Source organism: Seriola dumerili, unplaced genomic scaffold, assembly GCF_002260705.1.
Source record: "Seriola dumerili isolate Sdu_G_001 unplaced genomic scaffold, Sdu_1.0 BDQW01000109.1, whole genome shotgun sequence".
Classification (NCBI taxonomy): Eukaryota; Metazoa; Chordata; class Actinopteri; order Carangiformes; family Carangidae; genus Seriola; species Seriola dumerili.
This window is the reverse complement of record NW_019174364.1, coordinates 1,115,635-1,132,784: the sequence shown is the minus strand read 5'-3', so window position 1 is coordinate 1,132,784 and position 17,150 is coordinate 1,115,635. Positions and strand designations below refer to the sequence as shown.

General features: G+C 38.8%; 1 protein-coding gene across 1 annotated transcript in view; it reads left to right on the top strand.

The window, feature by feature from the left end:
• Positions 1–9,737: 9,737 nt before the first annotated feature.
• LOC111222827 (receptor-type tyrosine-protein phosphatase gamma-like) overlaps positions 9,738–17,150 on the top strand; it is a 47,911-nt gene continuing 40,498 nt past the window's right edge. Inside the window, exons 1-2 of the mRNA XM_022746682.1 lie at positions 9,738–9,855; positions 13,169–13,348. Of these exons, the coding sequence (XP_022602403.1) occupies positions 9,738–9,855; positions 13,169–13,348 (298 nt within the window). The remainder of the gene's footprint in view (positions 9,856–13,168; positions 13,349–17,150) is intronic.

The window sequence follows — 17,150 nt, the reverse complement described above, 5'->3', positions numbered from 1 at the left end:
ACACCCAAGAACAGGAAGCCACAGTTTCTATGAAAGTCCACGAGATGGAAGCAGATAGCGCCAAGGGAAAACAATATTTTGGCTTGAGCTCATTCTGGTGGCCAATTAGACCCCAATGCCTGTATGATTTACCACTTCCTCTACCTGCTTTTATGTGTTTGGGGCTGCTGTGTGGAACACAATGACCCCTGATTAAAGATTGAGCACAGGCACTGAGACAGTTGTGGCGCCATTCTTATCAGATGCCTACTTCTCAGAACTCAGCAAGACCACCTGAAATCAATGGTTGTATAGTCTGCTACACTGAACACTAAGAAACAGTGAGCTTATGTAGAGTTTATTTTAAATATTGTCTGTCTTTCACAGTTTAAGTCATTGTGATACCAATAATTCTGGTGCTACTTTAAATTTTGAATGCTAGGTCTCACATAGGCACCTAATCAACGCCAAAATATTTGATCTCTTCGCTGTGGTTGTTGCATAAATGTGTTTAAAATGAGTTATTGGTTGCTACCATTCATTTTTAAAAGGCAGTCAACCGTCAAATTATGATTTACATTACATTAATAATCAACTTGGAAAATGTACTGTGTATTTAAGAATTTGAAGTCAGTACCTAAGTTTTACGGGACCTTTTGTCTTTACTTATGGAGACACATTGTACTGTATATGCGAAGAGACGGATGGATTGTTTGTCTTTACTCCACCCTCTCCTGCAGACATGGGCTGGAAGTAAAGCCCAGCTCATGAATGGCTGGGTGAAGTGAGGGGTATGAGGTCACTCTGTTAATTGCATAATGAAACATGTCTGGGTTAAGATAACGCCTCAAAGGAACCGTTATGTAACCTAAAATCGGAACCAACTTAAATTTGATAAAGATGTGCAGTGCAGCCTTTCATTGTTATTTTTTTCATTGTTTGGGCTGCGTGTTAATGCACACTGGGTGGAAATTTAACAGTTACTTCAAGTGCTGGACTTTTCTGCTTTAAGGATGTTTTTTGGGGGGGGTGGGGGTGTTCATGCTGGGTGAACAGTGTAGGACTCAGTGGCTCCTGATGTGAATAATCCATCAAGTTACAGTGGAGTAGAACAATGGTCTTATATGAACAGGATGAGAACTAAGGAGTTTTTTTATGAGCAAACACTGGAGTGCTCTTGACTGGCCAAATCATCCAAATGAGCATGCAATTCACTTGCTGATGACCAGACTGAAGGCAGAAAGCCACTGAAACCAGCAAGAAGTGAAGATGGCTTTTGTACAGCTCTGGCAGAGCGTCGCCACGGAGGATACTAAGTGTCTGCTGATTGTCTAGGGGGTTACAGATTTCAGGCAGCCATTGATTGCGGAAGGATTTGCAAACAAATATGAAAAAAATTATGTCTTATTTTCAGTTTATATTAACATGACCAATTAGTTTCTGTCCCTTTTTAAATTCAGAGAGTTGTTTTCTAAAGCAATCATACATTTCCCCTCATGGCTTCATAACACCCTCAAATCAGCCTTTTAACCTCATAGTCGTTGTTTCATGTCAAGTCTATTGTGCAGGGACACATTAAAATGCTTACTTAGTAAATGTAAGTTGTGTGTACCATCTATGGATGAAGATTTTCCTTTCAGCTTCTTCCTAGTTACTGGAACTAATACTAATGCTAAAAAAAGATGCTGTTTGGTTGAATTATTCAAGCAGTGCGATGTACCATACCAGCAAATTCTCCCATTTTTCCCATGTTTCTACTATATTTGAAGGACTTTTACAGACGTGCTCCAATTTTGTTTCTTCAGGGAAACCCCTGTAATTTCCCCAGCCCATAAAGGAATCAAATAAAATCAACACTAACATCTCTGTTTGCTTTGCAGACGAAGTCTCCAGATTAGATTGTTTAACTTGAGTCACACACCACACTATCTGTTCTCTGCAAACTGGTAACTTAAAAAGCTGCTCACACCAAGGTAAAAAAAGACATCCTAGTGTTGGGTGGTCATTGTGTGCTTGCCAGTTAGTGTCGGTTTGTCTAACGTAACAGAAAGATAGTGGTTTCCTACAGGAGAGCAGAATACAAAGTACTTATCCTGCTGGGTTGTATCTGGGCTTTACTTGTGTCATCGTTTGTTCTTTTGTAGTTATGGAGACATCTATGACTTTTTTTGTAATGTGTAATAAGGTTCAACATGTGGCTAGATTTGGTGACTTTAAAGACCCCTGGAGTGACTTCTTTAAAAAAACAAAACAAAACAAAAACATTTCTCTCTATTCATGAAACTTTAGTCCTGCTGTTGTACAGTTTTGTGTAGTTTTTTGAAATTAGAGGTGGATTAGGTGCATGTTGATGAGAATAACAGTTGTGTGTAATGTGTATATATATATATATATATATGTATAATATGTCAATAGTTGCGTGATGATGTCATAAATATGGAAATTTGCACATAATATGTTCTAGTGCACATTTGGCAACACTGAGGGTGAAATCATATCATATCATAGTAGGGCTGAACGGTATGCAAAAGAAATCATATTGTGATTATTTTTGTCAAAAATTGCGATGCGAGTCATTTCAGTTATAATGGTCACTTTTGCATGTTATTTTCACAGAAAAATAAAAATGAAAATGACAGGTGTGATTTTTGCTGAGGCTTGTACCAAACAAGCATGATTTGTAGGTGGGTGGCGTCTCAGTAGCACCACAGTGACACATTTAACCTGTAGCAAAAAAAATTGCAGTTTTGGTGATTTGGATATTGCACTTGGCCATATTCCGATTTTGATAATATTTAGAGTAATTGTTCAGCCCTACATTCTAGGTTGTGATTATTAACTTTTCTGGAGAGGAGATATTTAACCTCCACTCATAATCCTGGTCATAATTATTGGCACCCTTGAATTTCAAGTATGTAATGTAGAACATCTTCAGAAATAAATGCAAATGAACCAATTTTGTATAACCAGAAACTTTTAAGAAATGTCGAAGCAAAACCTGCATAACAGTCAAATAATATAAACACAAAAATGTACCCTGGACACAATTATTGGCACCCTTTTGATGAATTTAAATTGGTTCCTCAAACAAAGTAAAAAAACTAAGACTCACCTGTGCTTAATTTTGTGTTGACTTGACCTGAATTAACCAATGAATGATAGTTTTACTGCTTTAAATGGCCTGATTGTTTCCAGTTTTTTTTTTTTTTTTTGCAATGGCGAAGACAGCTGCCTGACAGCATCAGAAATGTTATTATCAGAAAACTTCACAATTCTAAAGGCTACAAGGCAATCACAGAAGATCTTGAAATCCCTGTTCCAACAGTTCATAATGTTATCAAGAGTTTTCACAGCCATAAAACTGTTAAGTTGCTTCCAGGACCTGGTGCTACAAAGAACTCAATGAGGGAAGTCTGTGTAGGCTGGTACAGATTGTGAAAAAAAACCTCACAAGACATCTAAAGAGCTTCAGGCTGACATGGAGCAATCTGGAGTAGTGATTTCAGCCGGCACCATACACTGCATACAAAACCAAGTTGGGGCCAATGGGTGAAGGCCAAGGAGGACACCGCTATTGAAAGAGAAGGCACAAAAAGGCAAGAGAAACATTTGCAAAAACTTTCATAGATAAACCCTGAGACTTTCTGGGATCATTTTCTATGGACAGAGGAAAAAACAAAGTAGAGCTCTTTGGGAATGCAGTACAGCAGTTTGTTTATAGGCGATGACATGAAGCACATAAGGAAATACACTCTACCTACAGTAAAACATGGTGGAGGTTCTGTCATGCTGTGGGGCTGCTTTGCTGTCTCTGGTGCTGGAGGCATTGAATGTGTCTATGAAATGATGAAATCAGAAGATTACCAAGGCGGTTTAGAGTGAAATGTTTTACCCAGTTTCAGAAAACTAGGTTTGAGGTGAAGGTCTTGGATCTTACAGTGGGAAAACAACCCAAAACTCACACCTAGTAGCACAAAAGAATGGTTGAAAAGGAAAAGATGAACTGTAATCTGGCCAGAAATTAGTCCTGGACTGTATCTCTTTAGATCATTTGGCTTCAGTCCTGCTAATTGGTCATTAGATTGCCATGAAATGCTTGAGAGAAAATGCCTAAAGAAGAGGAGATTTTTCTTGATATAGGTTTGCTTTATTGCCTCTGAGAGGACCACCCTGTCTGATTCTTTTTGGTTAAGTCGTGGGAGCTTGTACCAATTTCAGAAAAGCAGACTGTTTTGAAGAGAGCAAAGCTTTTGAGAAAAGTCGAGTTAAATCCAAAGCACTCCGTGTCTAATGTAGTGGCAGAAAGCTTGTTTGTGCTTGAAGATTGTTACTGTACAAGAAATTAATTTGGCCTACAACCTCCATGGCAAGCAGACAGCAGCATAGTGCGGCTTTTGGTTGACTATGCTAGAGGCATAGTGGTGACTTGGGCTGCAGCTGTGGGAAATGATAGATAAATGCAGATCTTCCAGACTAATAAAGCTGATTAATATCTAAGTGAAGTACCACTTCGGACAACCCCAAGAAGCTGTCAGAGGCTCGGAAATCTGTCTCATAATTTAAACTGAAAGGACAGAATAAGTTAACAAAACTTGTGTCTTATCATATCAGTCATCACCAAAATCTAAAGTAACTGGCTCCCTGTTATATAAAAACCAATTTGAACTTATGTAACCTGGGTCAGTAAGTGACCCGCAGAATCAGCAAAAGGGAGTGTAACCTCAAAATGACTCCAGTTGAGTTTCATTTTGATGGTTGAGATAGGAGAGGATTATTGATGATCCATTGGCTGTGATGATTCATTGGATCTTGTCTTCTTTTTGTGTCACTTGGGCTTTGGCATAGCACTTGGGGTGAAAGTAGTTATCTTATCTGAACCCCCTGCCAGCTATCTCCCAGAACAGCACGACCTTTAATCACCTGTCACAGCTGCTGTCTGCAGTAACTCCAAGGAAGCTGATAGTGTAGTTCTAGATTGGATAGAATGATGGTAAGTTACAAATATAAGTTTTTATTATATTTGTCAGATATGATATTCTTGCCATAGGTCTACAAACAAGGGAGGCATTGTTTGATAGATAAAAGGGTTAAATATGTAAAGAAATCCATAATTCCATAAAGAAATGAATGTGGCCTGTAATATTGATTATGCCCGTTTAAAAAAAATTATATATAGAATAAATTCTTGAGTTATCAGTAAAGTTGATCATTTTCAGTATTAAGAAAAGTAGAGGAGGTGCACTAAGTAAAATGAAACTTTTTTTGTGGATAAGAACGACTTAGTTCAGTTTGATATCTGGCAGAAATTTGAATAATTTACCAACATGTATGTGAATTCTGCTACTTGATCAGTAACATCTGGAGGCAGATGTATTGGCTCAAATGTTGGTGCAGCTTTGTTTTAGCAGCCTGTTCTCACCCACAGCGTTTTACTTTCCCCTGACTGATCCAAGGATTCACAGGATATAGAAGGACAATTATTCCTTTGGCACAGCACAGCACTACACATTTAAATGTACACTAGTTCTGCTTAATCACTCGTAGCTCTCTCTTTCTTTTAGCGACTTTCTCACTAATTCCACTGTTGTTCACATACTATTCATATCTGCTAGTTACTTTAGCTTAGCAGTAAGTGATGGCTTTTCTCTCTCTCTCCTTCTCATTCTCCTGCTCTCTTTTGCTTGGTGTGTCTCGGCTGAACAAATGAACTTTTTAACAAGATTGTTGTGTTTTTGCAACTTCAACGTATAGAGGACTGTGATTTTTATGACAGTATGTGCTGCCTTACCGTCTAGCTTGTGCTCATCTGTGAACACAGATGCCTTCAGTGTTGATGTCTGTTGGTGCTACAGAGTGCTGCAGGAAAGAGCCCTAAAACCTGCAAATTAGTTAGCATTTTAGCATGTAGCTAATGTAAAAATCCCATTGGATTTTGTTGAGGGAACCAAGGTAATGTTAACTTAATTCTCATTGTTTGGCTGCTGGCTCTGTAATAGTGTGTGTTTGTAGGAATACAAACGAACCAGTTTTGGTCTGCTCTTTTGCTTCTGCCCTTTTGTTCGCCACAGAACTGACATGGTCAAATACATGCACCTTTTAATTTTGTGAAGTGTAACTGAAGACTCACTCATGCATCACCCTCTGTGTCCCTCATAGTGACCCCAGGTTACTCTTTTCATTCTTACAAACCGCACTGATAAATTGAGTACCTGTTCCTTTCGATCTCCGCTGAGAAATGAATGTTAGACAATGTTGAGAAAAAGCTTTTAAAAGCACGGAACCAGTCTCTGCAATTATTTTCTAGTTTTATAATTCCGAGGTTAAAATCATTCACTGTTCTTCATTGCATATTCCCTCACTTGTCTTTGAAGCCTGCTGACGCCCACTGAGGGCATTATGGTTTTTACCTTCATGGTTCACTAATAATTGAGTCGTCTTATGCAGATCGGCCAGTGAAGGAATCTGACAAGAAACTCCTTTGAAAGTACAGTTCCCTGTGAATACAGAATCACACATACAGGAGATGGAAGGATAATTATTGCAATTGATGATTCCCTTTCATAAATATTCTTCCATTTATGTGAAAGTTTCCACTGTTTGTGTCAGTAAGACCTTTTGTGGGCACGTTGAAACTTTTATTAACAATGTTATACTTGTTGAATCGTACAATAATCACAGTGAAAAAGACCTTGTTCCTGGTTGAACTGTTTAGTCACATATTTCACTCTGACGTAAGATTTTGTAGTTTTGGCAGCATGACCTCATTTAGACTGGAGAACAGTCAGTCACTGAAATTGGCTGCCCCAATTTTGCCAGGATGATTCTCCTCACTTTGATTGTAGTTGAATGCGGGCTGATGCAGTATCAAATACATTCAGGCACATTGACAAACTGAAGCTCATGAGAGAGAGTACATTTTTCCACTGTTCTTATTTTTTTCAAGAGGCCATTTCTTGCTGATCACACGGCAAGAAAGTTGTGCATGACAAACCGAATTTCGCTTTGCAGATACATGCAGAAAAGATGTGTTCCATTTAGCCCCACTCAAGTTATTTGGGAAACCATGAAATTGTGAAGCTGTGGTCAAGCGACAGTGACAGTGTAGACCATAAACATCCCTGTGTGTTGTTTGTTATAGCTGATGCAGCAGTAAGAGTGAAGTTTTTATTGTTAAACACTCACAATTCAAGGTTCAAGGTTCAAGGTAATCCTTATTATCCGCCGAGGGGCCATTTGTTGCTCAGCTAGCAGTAAATAGATATAATAAATATAATAATCACAATCAACACAATCGGTGTCAGTCAGTTGATTGAATCAGTTCTCCTCTTCCTCAGTTTATTCAGCCGTGTTCTGAGCTCTTTCCCTTTTCCTTCATCACAGCTCAGCCATGAGGTCACATAGCTGCCATGAAGTATGTAAAGTGTACAACGCAGAGACAGTGAAGTGAAGTGATGCTGGAGGACGAGACAAAATCTGTCAGTTTGTTTTGTGAAAAGAAGCTATGGTGCTACAGTTTACTATAGATAGGACTGTAATATGCCTGTGTTATGACAGACTAGCTCCTTGGACTTGCCCTGCCTAAGACTTTTACTGCACTAAACACTCTTAACATGTTGGGTTACTGTCTGCTGTAATTGCAGTGTATGTACAGTATTCTCAACAGGGGAGCTGGTTGGTGTCAATTTGTCAAACCTGAAATTAAATAAATGTGTTAACAAATGTATTTAAAAAAAAAAAAAAAAAAATTCATCAGCACCATACCTTCCATTCGTGCCAAACAACCCACTTTAACAAACACTGCTGATAAAGTGAGTTTTCATCTTGACAAAAGTGATAACATTGTCGTATCAAATAATTGCAGAAATTTTGCCATGTTTTGTTGTCAGTACTACTCATACATATGGACTGATCAGCGCAGATTTTTGCAAGTGCTCGTGTGCCAATTCTGGGAGGTCTGCCAGGCAGCATACGGCATGGATGCTTTCTCTCAGAGGGACAAAACGGAAATGACAAGGCAATCGCCATTCTGTCAGCGTTGCCATGGTAGCACAGGCACAGCTGTTTATCCCAAGGTTAATGGGATGACACCTGGAACTGAAAGTACCATATTGAGAGAAACATGTGCCTGTTTTACTTAAAACAAGTAGATAACAGAGAGTGGTGTCATATCACACAGAAGAGAGCCCAGAGCAGGTCGGATTAACAAACCGAATGAACATTATAAACATCACTCATTCTACTTCTGGCCCAATGCAGGAAGGAATGATTGAATTTCTCAAAAACCTAATGCAGATGTGACGTTTTGTCATCGGACTCATCGGACTGCTGCCATTGATCAAAACATGTGAAAGGGTTTGAGAACAGTGAAAATGTCAGGTAGCTTCTTTTCCATTGAACACATTGTTTGGCAAATCATAAAGTGGAAGTAGTATGCGTAAAAATGCAGAAACTGATAAAAACTGTTTTCAGAACCATGAATTTTTTGAAGGCCCAGGGATAAATGTAGGCTTATGGTTATTTTAGAATCAAACCTGCTTAAATCCATCTCATTTTGTATGTTGCTGCTGCCACATTTCTGAAACGCTCTGAGTTGACCTGCTGCCTATAGTATTCATATTAATGTGAAAACATCCTGTATACACACATGCAAACGCAACATTGTGCGAATCCTTCAAGGACATCAGACGACACAAACGAGCCACTTTTCACTCATCTCTTGCAATTAGAAGCTGTCGCTGCTACTGTAAACAGCTGACAAGATGAATCAGTCTATAATGTTTATTTGGCACTTTTTTTCCATCAGAGTCCCTTCATTTTTCCATCTGGTTCCCATCACGATCCAACTTGAATATATTCCACACAGGGTTTTGTACAGGGGTTACAGAAAATAACACAAACAAGTAACACCAACAGTATATAATGCGATCCACCAAAAAACAGCACGAGCTAATGCCTCAGAAATAAAGTAATCACACCTTGCTTTCACAGTTTCCACAAATATAGAACATTACAAGCTCTACAAAGGTAGGATTTGTTGCAGTGCTGTTCTGTTGTGTTTCCATACACCTTTCAATTGTTAGTGATATCGTATCTAACCTCCGTGTGTGTCTTTGTTGAAAGTACAGATGATGCAAACAGAAAAAAATCAGCTAATCTTATTACCTTTAGGTTAAAACAAATGTGCTTCGTCTTCAGTATTATGACTATGTTTCTGCTTTGTTACGTATCATTGATAATACGCTTTTGAATTTTATGCTGACAGTCTTCTCTTTAGTCATACAACACCAAACAATCACATCTGCAAGCTGCTCTGTACAATTACAGTTTGCTACCGCTGGGCATTTTGTGTGGAACAGCTGGGCATCAAGTACCATGGTTAAAGTTATAGTTATTGTGGAACTGGAGACAGTTTCTCCTTTTATTTTTCCAACCTACAACTGGTCGCAAGGTTCAAACAAACACATTTGTAATCATAACGACAGACAGCTACTGTACGAGCATGATTATCACACCGAATTGCCATTTTGATTCACTTCATTCACTCCTTTTGAATCACCGCACATCACAGATGCGAGAGGTGATTCAGAGATCTTGAACCAGGCTAAGTAACTGCTATGGAGGAGATGAATTTCCCCTGCAACAATGGTTACTGATAAATTCTGATAAATGTTGTGATATTCCTGGAAGGCGAGGTGTAACACCAGTGTACTTCATCCAACTCTGTCCATCATAAGTATATAAAACTATCAGTATCCTGCATGAATGACCTGATTGCTCCAATAAATGAGTTTCGCTCCGAGAAGTGTGTCATGCAGGCGATTGTGTGTGAGCTGTTCTCTCGGAGACGCATGCTGAATGTAGCTGCAAATGTGGCAGGTAATGCTTTAGAAAACACATACTTATTTTAAATTTGTTCACCTCAGCCTTACAGAGTGGCAGGGCTGCAGTGGAAAAGGCGTAACCACTAGGATTATAGTCATTCTGATGGACGGCAATGAGACAGATTAATCGACTGCTGTGCAACCCTCACTTATCTGATTTTAGTGCTGCTCCTCCCTTTCTGTTCTTGAAAGGCAGAATTATCTCTCTAGCAGTAAATGAGATGTAATGTGTGTTTGAATGGAAAATTAGCAAAAGATTACACTTTTCTTGTTACACTTTGAATAAAAGTGACCTGTGAAACACTTGAGTGGCCTCAGCACACTAAACTCACTACGTCATGTGTTTCTGAGGTCAGAAAATGACATTTTTGTTTGTTTGATGATTTTTATGTCATAGCTCTGTTTGTTTTTGCAGGGCCAACCAATGATAAATGTAGGGATGTTTCTTTTAAAACATCCTTTCATGTTTTGAGTGAACATCTAATCTGTCTCCACACAGCTGACCCCTGGAATTTGGTGTTGTTCTGAGATATGTCAGTCAAGTTTTGTGACACCCTATATATCTCAGTAGCATCGGAGGAGGTTTTTGTAGTTTGCCACAATTCACTCAAGAGGAGAAAGAAGAAAAGCAAGAAAATAGGGGTTGAAATTGCCCACTGGAGATCCAGGATATTTCTCAGTGTTTTATATTGTTGTTAGCCCACATAGCGCACTTTGTTGGTTAGGGACATGGCAAATGTTTGAAGCAACTGCAGGCACTGTTTTTCAGAAAGCTCTGCCAAAGAGAATATATATTTTCTGCAAACCCAAATGGGATGGAAGTTAGTCAAAACCAATTGTACAACTGCCTCGAGTGTGTACTACTTTATCAACAATATTTCCCAGAACTGTATGAATGTACAGCTTACCCTACAGAGTTTTAGTATGTGCTTCAATATTTGTCCTAGAAACATTCAGAGACATTTACTTGAATTTACTGGAACTGTGTGGGCATTCCACATTGCACGTCGCAATGTTGATTAATACATTTTATATCCAAACAATACTGGATTTATTTTAGACCAATACTGATATCAAGATTTGGGATTACAAATAATCTGATAATGATGTATTGACCAATAGTAATATATATATATATATATTTTTTTTTTTTTTTACCTTAACACATGACATAAAATAATCAGGATACAGATCCAGGTTTTGTTTTACACTTGAATGAACACATGAATCAACTTTTCAGTCCAGTGGACAAACGATGTGATGTTGACACAATTGTTTCTAAAATCCCTCAGACCTACTTTAGCATTTCTTTTTCTATTTCAATTACTATTGGCCAACATGTACACCAATACAGATATCTAGCTGCGATAAGCTACTATTGGCCGATTATACACACTGATGTGCATTGGTTTTGCCTCTATGGCCTTAGAGTTAAGATAGAGATTTATTTCATTGTAAGTCCTTTATCCAATAAAATAGTGCCAGAATTAATGAACGGATATCCATGTTCAGTAAGTTATGACATAGAAAGTGAGAAACAAAAGCAAAACGGGTCAATTTTCTTTTGACTTTAAGCTGAATGGAAAATAATTGTGAGTTGGTATTGAATGTTCCATATTGAACAGAACCAAGCAACATTGGAATCCCACTACCGTCCCCTTTCTGACCCCCTTGTTTGGGATTTAGCCAAAGCTAATACCTCCCTCTCTTTTGCTTGTTAGATCTACGACTTTCTTCATAAGCTCTCCCATATTGATTGGGTTGTTGATTCTCAGTGAGGTAGCAGGGCGTTTACATGACATGACAGGGTGTGATTGGCTGCTGTGTTGGTATAAAAAATATTGCTTCTATCGCAATCACAAATCGAATGGAAAGGAAGAGAATAGATTTTTTTTTTTTTTTTCCACATAAAGGCTTAACAAATATTTTTGTACAAAAAGCAGTTTTATTTGAATATGGAAAACATTTCCTCCATTTTATATAAATCCTTTGTGCAAGCAGCTTTCTCCTGCCTTATAGTATTAGTATTGCATTCATAATTGGCTCTTTTCCAGGGTATGGAATATTGGAGTTGTACTGGTAGAGACATATTGGTGAGTCTAAAGTCATGACTGACAAATTTAATCCTCCTTTCTAATGCTGTCATTAGTTAGAGATGCAGCTCAAATCCATTCCAACATTTGCCTGCAATCCAGACCTTTATAAATCCATAATCTTGCAGGTGGTATTTAGAAGACAATTGATGTTAATTTAAGTTACCGGACAAAACTGAGACATTTCATAGTGCACTCTTTTCCGAACCTAGTGGCATATTCAATGGAGAGATGGATGAAACGATTCCTGTTTGTGTCTGCACGCCCCGTGGTGCATGTTTATGGTTGCTCACTGGTTGACGCCGTAAAACACTGGATATTTCAAAGTAATCCTAAATCACGTCGTCTTTTTGAGGGAGTCACACACAGTGTCTGGCTGCAAGGTGTTTATACATAGCAAGACATAAAGCCACCCTTGATCCAGGGTGTTTTCGTAAAGAGGAGTTCTCATATCATTTTATGAGCCAGCAGCGAAGTTGCCCTATATCTGTAGGGAATGGGATCATGAATATTGTGTTAACCCAGAAAAGTTAAAATCCATGCATGCTTCCTTGTTCCCCTGATCCCTCAGCTTTTGTTGTTGCACTGGCCCATTGTACCCGCGAAGAGATCAAGGGGACCCCTGTCGGTTGTGGATTATTCCTTTGTAGAAGTGCCACTGTAGGGGATAGAGGATTAAAAGAGCAGACAGTGGATGGGGATTCTACAGGAAGTTAGTTTGCAGCACACACTGCACATGGATTGTTTAAAGTGGAGTATTTTCTATTGAATAGCCTATTTGGTGTAATGTTTTTATTTTTATTTTTTGTTTATTAAACACATCACAGGCATTAATTCGGTACTCATGCTCAGCACAGTTTCAGTAGGTGTAGGACTGTAGGAATATGCCTCATTTGGATATTTATATCATATAGAGACAATCAACACTGGAATTGCCTGTAGCTAGATGATGAATTTTCATTGTTTACATGTTTTCTCAGCTGTGGCGGGAGATGGGGTGGGGGTGAGGGCAATGCAGCTGAATGAATATGAAAGAATCATTGTCCTCATTTTTCTCCATTTTCATTAAGAGCATATTGAAACCTTGCTACTTCTCGTAGCAGTAATATTGTCAGTGTTTTTGATTTTGTGTGCGTTAGAGTATCCTTAGACTAAGGTGATTTCTGGGGGCTGGTCTACATTTTTCATTGGTTCTTGTGTCTTCTGTTCCTGCAGGAAGCCATGGACCTCGAGGGTGGGCAGCCTCATATCCAGAATGTGCTGCGAAGAACCAATCACCTGTGGACATCGCAGATGAACAAGCTCTGGTTTCAGAGGAGTACCAAGAGCTTGTGCTCGACAAGTTCAACACGGAGTCCTCCAACCACACCACCATGAAAAACACAGGAAAGACAGGTGTGCATCCCACAACTTGTTTTGTTCAGTCAACTTTCTTTGTATAGCAGCTGTCGTACAGGTTAGTGCAGTTCAAAGTGCTTTAGAGATGACTAATAAGCTGATAATACAATGAGATGGTACAAATATAATTATGAGATTTATTGGGTCTGTAGACTCCATTAAATTCGCAATAATATAACAACAAAATCCAAAATGCTAATTTATTGGTAGGATAATGATTTCAATAGTTGTTAGTTTCAAATGATACCAGGACGTGTAGGGTGCAATATGACAATATAATGACAACATACTGTGAGACTATATAGAAACTGACAGTTTCCATACAGTTTAACTTGAGGTTGCTATCCTTATCCTAATATATTGTACCCCTGGTTGTATGAGAGCATTACAGGCAGTGCTGCAACATCCTTACAGGACTTCTGTATAACTGAGATGAAGTACTTTCATTTTCCAAGTATTAAATTCACAGAATTAGTTAATTAAACCAACCAACAGACTGAATTTACAGAAAGTTTTCCATTCCATAACCCCTTCAATTTTGTTACATTTCATTATGTTGCAGCCTCATGCCAAAAAAACATTCCTCTCATCAATTTACGGTCACAGCCCCATAATGACAAAGCAAAAAACTGAATTTTAGAAATTTCTAAAATTGATGAGGGAAAAAATGATATTTTAAGGCTGCAACATAACAAAATGTGACGAAATGGATGGGTCTGAGCACTTTCAGAATGCACAGTGTAGTGGCATTGAAATATAACAATACATGTACAATTGTATACAGCAACCACTTGTAGTTTAAATCAAACTAAGTGCTACTACGATAGTACATCACGCTTAGAAATTATAAACATCCCCAACTCATAGATTTTAAGTATTTCTCATGGCAAGTTTCAAAACCAAGCTCTAACATTTCTGTGAAAGGCATAACAACCATGCATGATAGTAACAGCCTGCCACCATTGTTGTAAATCTGCCTGTGTTTTAGTAATTCCTCTATTATTTGCCTTCATTGTGCTGTGCCCCTATCTCTCACCATCCTTTTTGTACACAGCCTGCATGCCTTGTTTACAGAAACATTTTGAGGCTTACTTGATTAACTGCTACTTCAAACTATTGCCTCAATGTTTTTTCCCAATCAGCAAATCCATGGACCATTGGTGTGAAAACCCTGACCTTAATTGATCTCCTCTGCTTTTGGTACCGTTTCTCTCAGAGAGTTGTGTCATCTTTTGCGTATGATCATAATGAGAGTTGTTAGCCTCCATGACAACCAAGGCCATTGGGACAGCTGAGCAATGCTTTGGGCTGCTTATTTACAGAGATGGAAATAACACGGCTGGCTGTAATTTTGGGCACATAAAGTACAGAGGGAATTTTAGATTGGTGAGCACTGTGAAAATCCAGAAAATAGAACCACATTACCACAAAATATTATTATGCAAAGGCCATTTAGAGGAGGTCAACTTAATATTTAGCAAATTCACCTAACAGTATTGGGAAACTGATTTAATATCAGCTTGTCACCCATTTACTTTTGGGATTATAATGACATGACAGGTAGGCTTTATTGCCTATTGAAACTTATTTGATTGAAAAGTAAAGCAATACTACATTACCAAGATAAAATATTCTTTCATAATATAGTGTGTGTTTTTAAATATTCAACAACTTTAAATAACATACATGGATGGATGGATGGATGGATGGATGGATGGATGGATGGATGGATGGATGGATGGATGGATGGATGGACCAGTCACCAGATGGATGCAGCTTGGTGGCTCCCTGGTGCATTCATTGGTTTGCTGATGCTCTATACTGCACCCCAAAAACCAAAGTTTAGAATAAGGTAAAAAAGAAAAAAAAACAGTGTATAAACTCTCCTCAGTCTTTATTTTTAATGTTGCATCTGATTCACTTTACACTTGACTTGTGGGTGATTTTTTTAAAGACAGAGTTAGTTATTGATCCTAACAGAAATTCATCCTTCATATTCTTGTTACTCATCATGCAGCTACTTATTTCTGGTCCCTCAGTCCTTTCTTTCCACGGACTGCTACAAATAAGTTTTGTTGTGCTCTCAAATGTTTGGTTTCAAAGGTATGACCTTCAGTTAGAGGGGCTCCAGAATACGATCATTTTAGACGTACATTCAATACACGTATTGCTCATACCAATACCAACAACACTAGCTGTAGAAACAAAAAGAGGTGATGGAAACGGAGGGAAGATCTGCAAAACTCATTTCTGTTCGTTGCTCCAGTGCTCTCAGCTCTTGTGCTGATTGTTAGCTAAGTTGGCTAAAGCACTTTTGAACCAGACGCTGGTACAACCTTCTCTACTTTGTCTGACAGCACTTTCAGCAGCTGCGTAGGAGAGACACTGATTTGATTATTTAACTATGAACAGGACAAACTTTTTATTTCCCTGACTGTGTGGAAAAGTCCCATTTTCACTTCACAAATAAAGAACAAAGGCATTAAAATGTGACTCTTACAGATAAAACATTACTCATGCAAGGTGTTACAGGAGTTAAGTGTGGGGCAGCCGCTCTGCAGGTGAACTGGACCTATAGGCCTCTATCACTGTGTGGAGGAGTGATTACCATAGCTCTCATAATTGTAGGTAAGGTGTAATTAAGGAAAAAGAAAAGTTTTAAAGTCTATAGGTAAGAAAGCAAAAAAAAGCTACAAGAAAATGATAAAATAGTAAAGTTGACTATGGTGCTGCGTTCACTAGCATTCATCCCTGTGTCCCCCGGTGTCTTTTTTTTTTTTTTTGATGTTTCCACTAGGGGGTGGTGTAGTGGAGATTTTGGAATCCTGCTCAGACGGGCTTTAACTTCATACTATGTAAAAGTCAATGTTTTAATTAAGAACTGAGTGAATAGATCTTAAAAGTTCAGTGCGATTGATTTCACAACGTTCCCTTGTGCCTTGACCCGCTTTGAGATTGAGCTGATTGGCCGCCATTCAAGCCGCATTCCTCAACAAAACATTTCTCAGTAAAATTTCAAACAACTCTCAACCAAATTCATGAGGAATCGGAGGACCCCAGAGACATTTGCATTGATCAAGGATTTACTTTCACACATACTCCTCTTCTTTCACAGGCTGTGATTCAAGGTCTTTTTGGCTAAGCTTCTAATTCCTGCTCTGCTGTTAGAGGGTTCAAACACACCCAGGGCCGCATTTCTAATGAAACTCCCAGGGCCAGCCAGCACCCCCTATCCTTGACTTTCCTTGTGCTGCGCACAGGATTACACCACTTCAACAACAGCAATAGCAGGGATTTATTTCCATCACTGTAAATGTTTTACGTGTCTGCAAATGAGCTGCACAATTATCATCATGTGATGGGTACTTCTTTCTTACGCACACTGATTTTCACTTTGACCTGGTGCTTTCAATCTTGGAAATCTCCTGCATCTAAGACCTTTTCCTTCATGCTGTGGGCCATCAGCTTAAGCAGCACTGGCACGTTAATACTGCTGGCAGATTCTTCCTTGCCTCGCGACAGGGGCTCAGCTCATCCCTCATCATATGAGGTTCTCCTCTCCTCAGATCTCCTTGTCTCTTCCCTCCTTTTTCTCTGGAGCTCACACTCTTTTCTTCACGGTTCTTCCTGCTATCTATCAAATGGTGATCTGTTTCTGTTGCCTTGATTTCATTCATTCTCTCTACACAGCTTGTTCATCATGTCGTCTGTGTTTACTGACAGTCTGTGTTTGCTTGTACATGCTCATCCTCTTGGTTTGCTTTTGTGATATGATTAAAAATGGGCTGTCCTTCTCCAG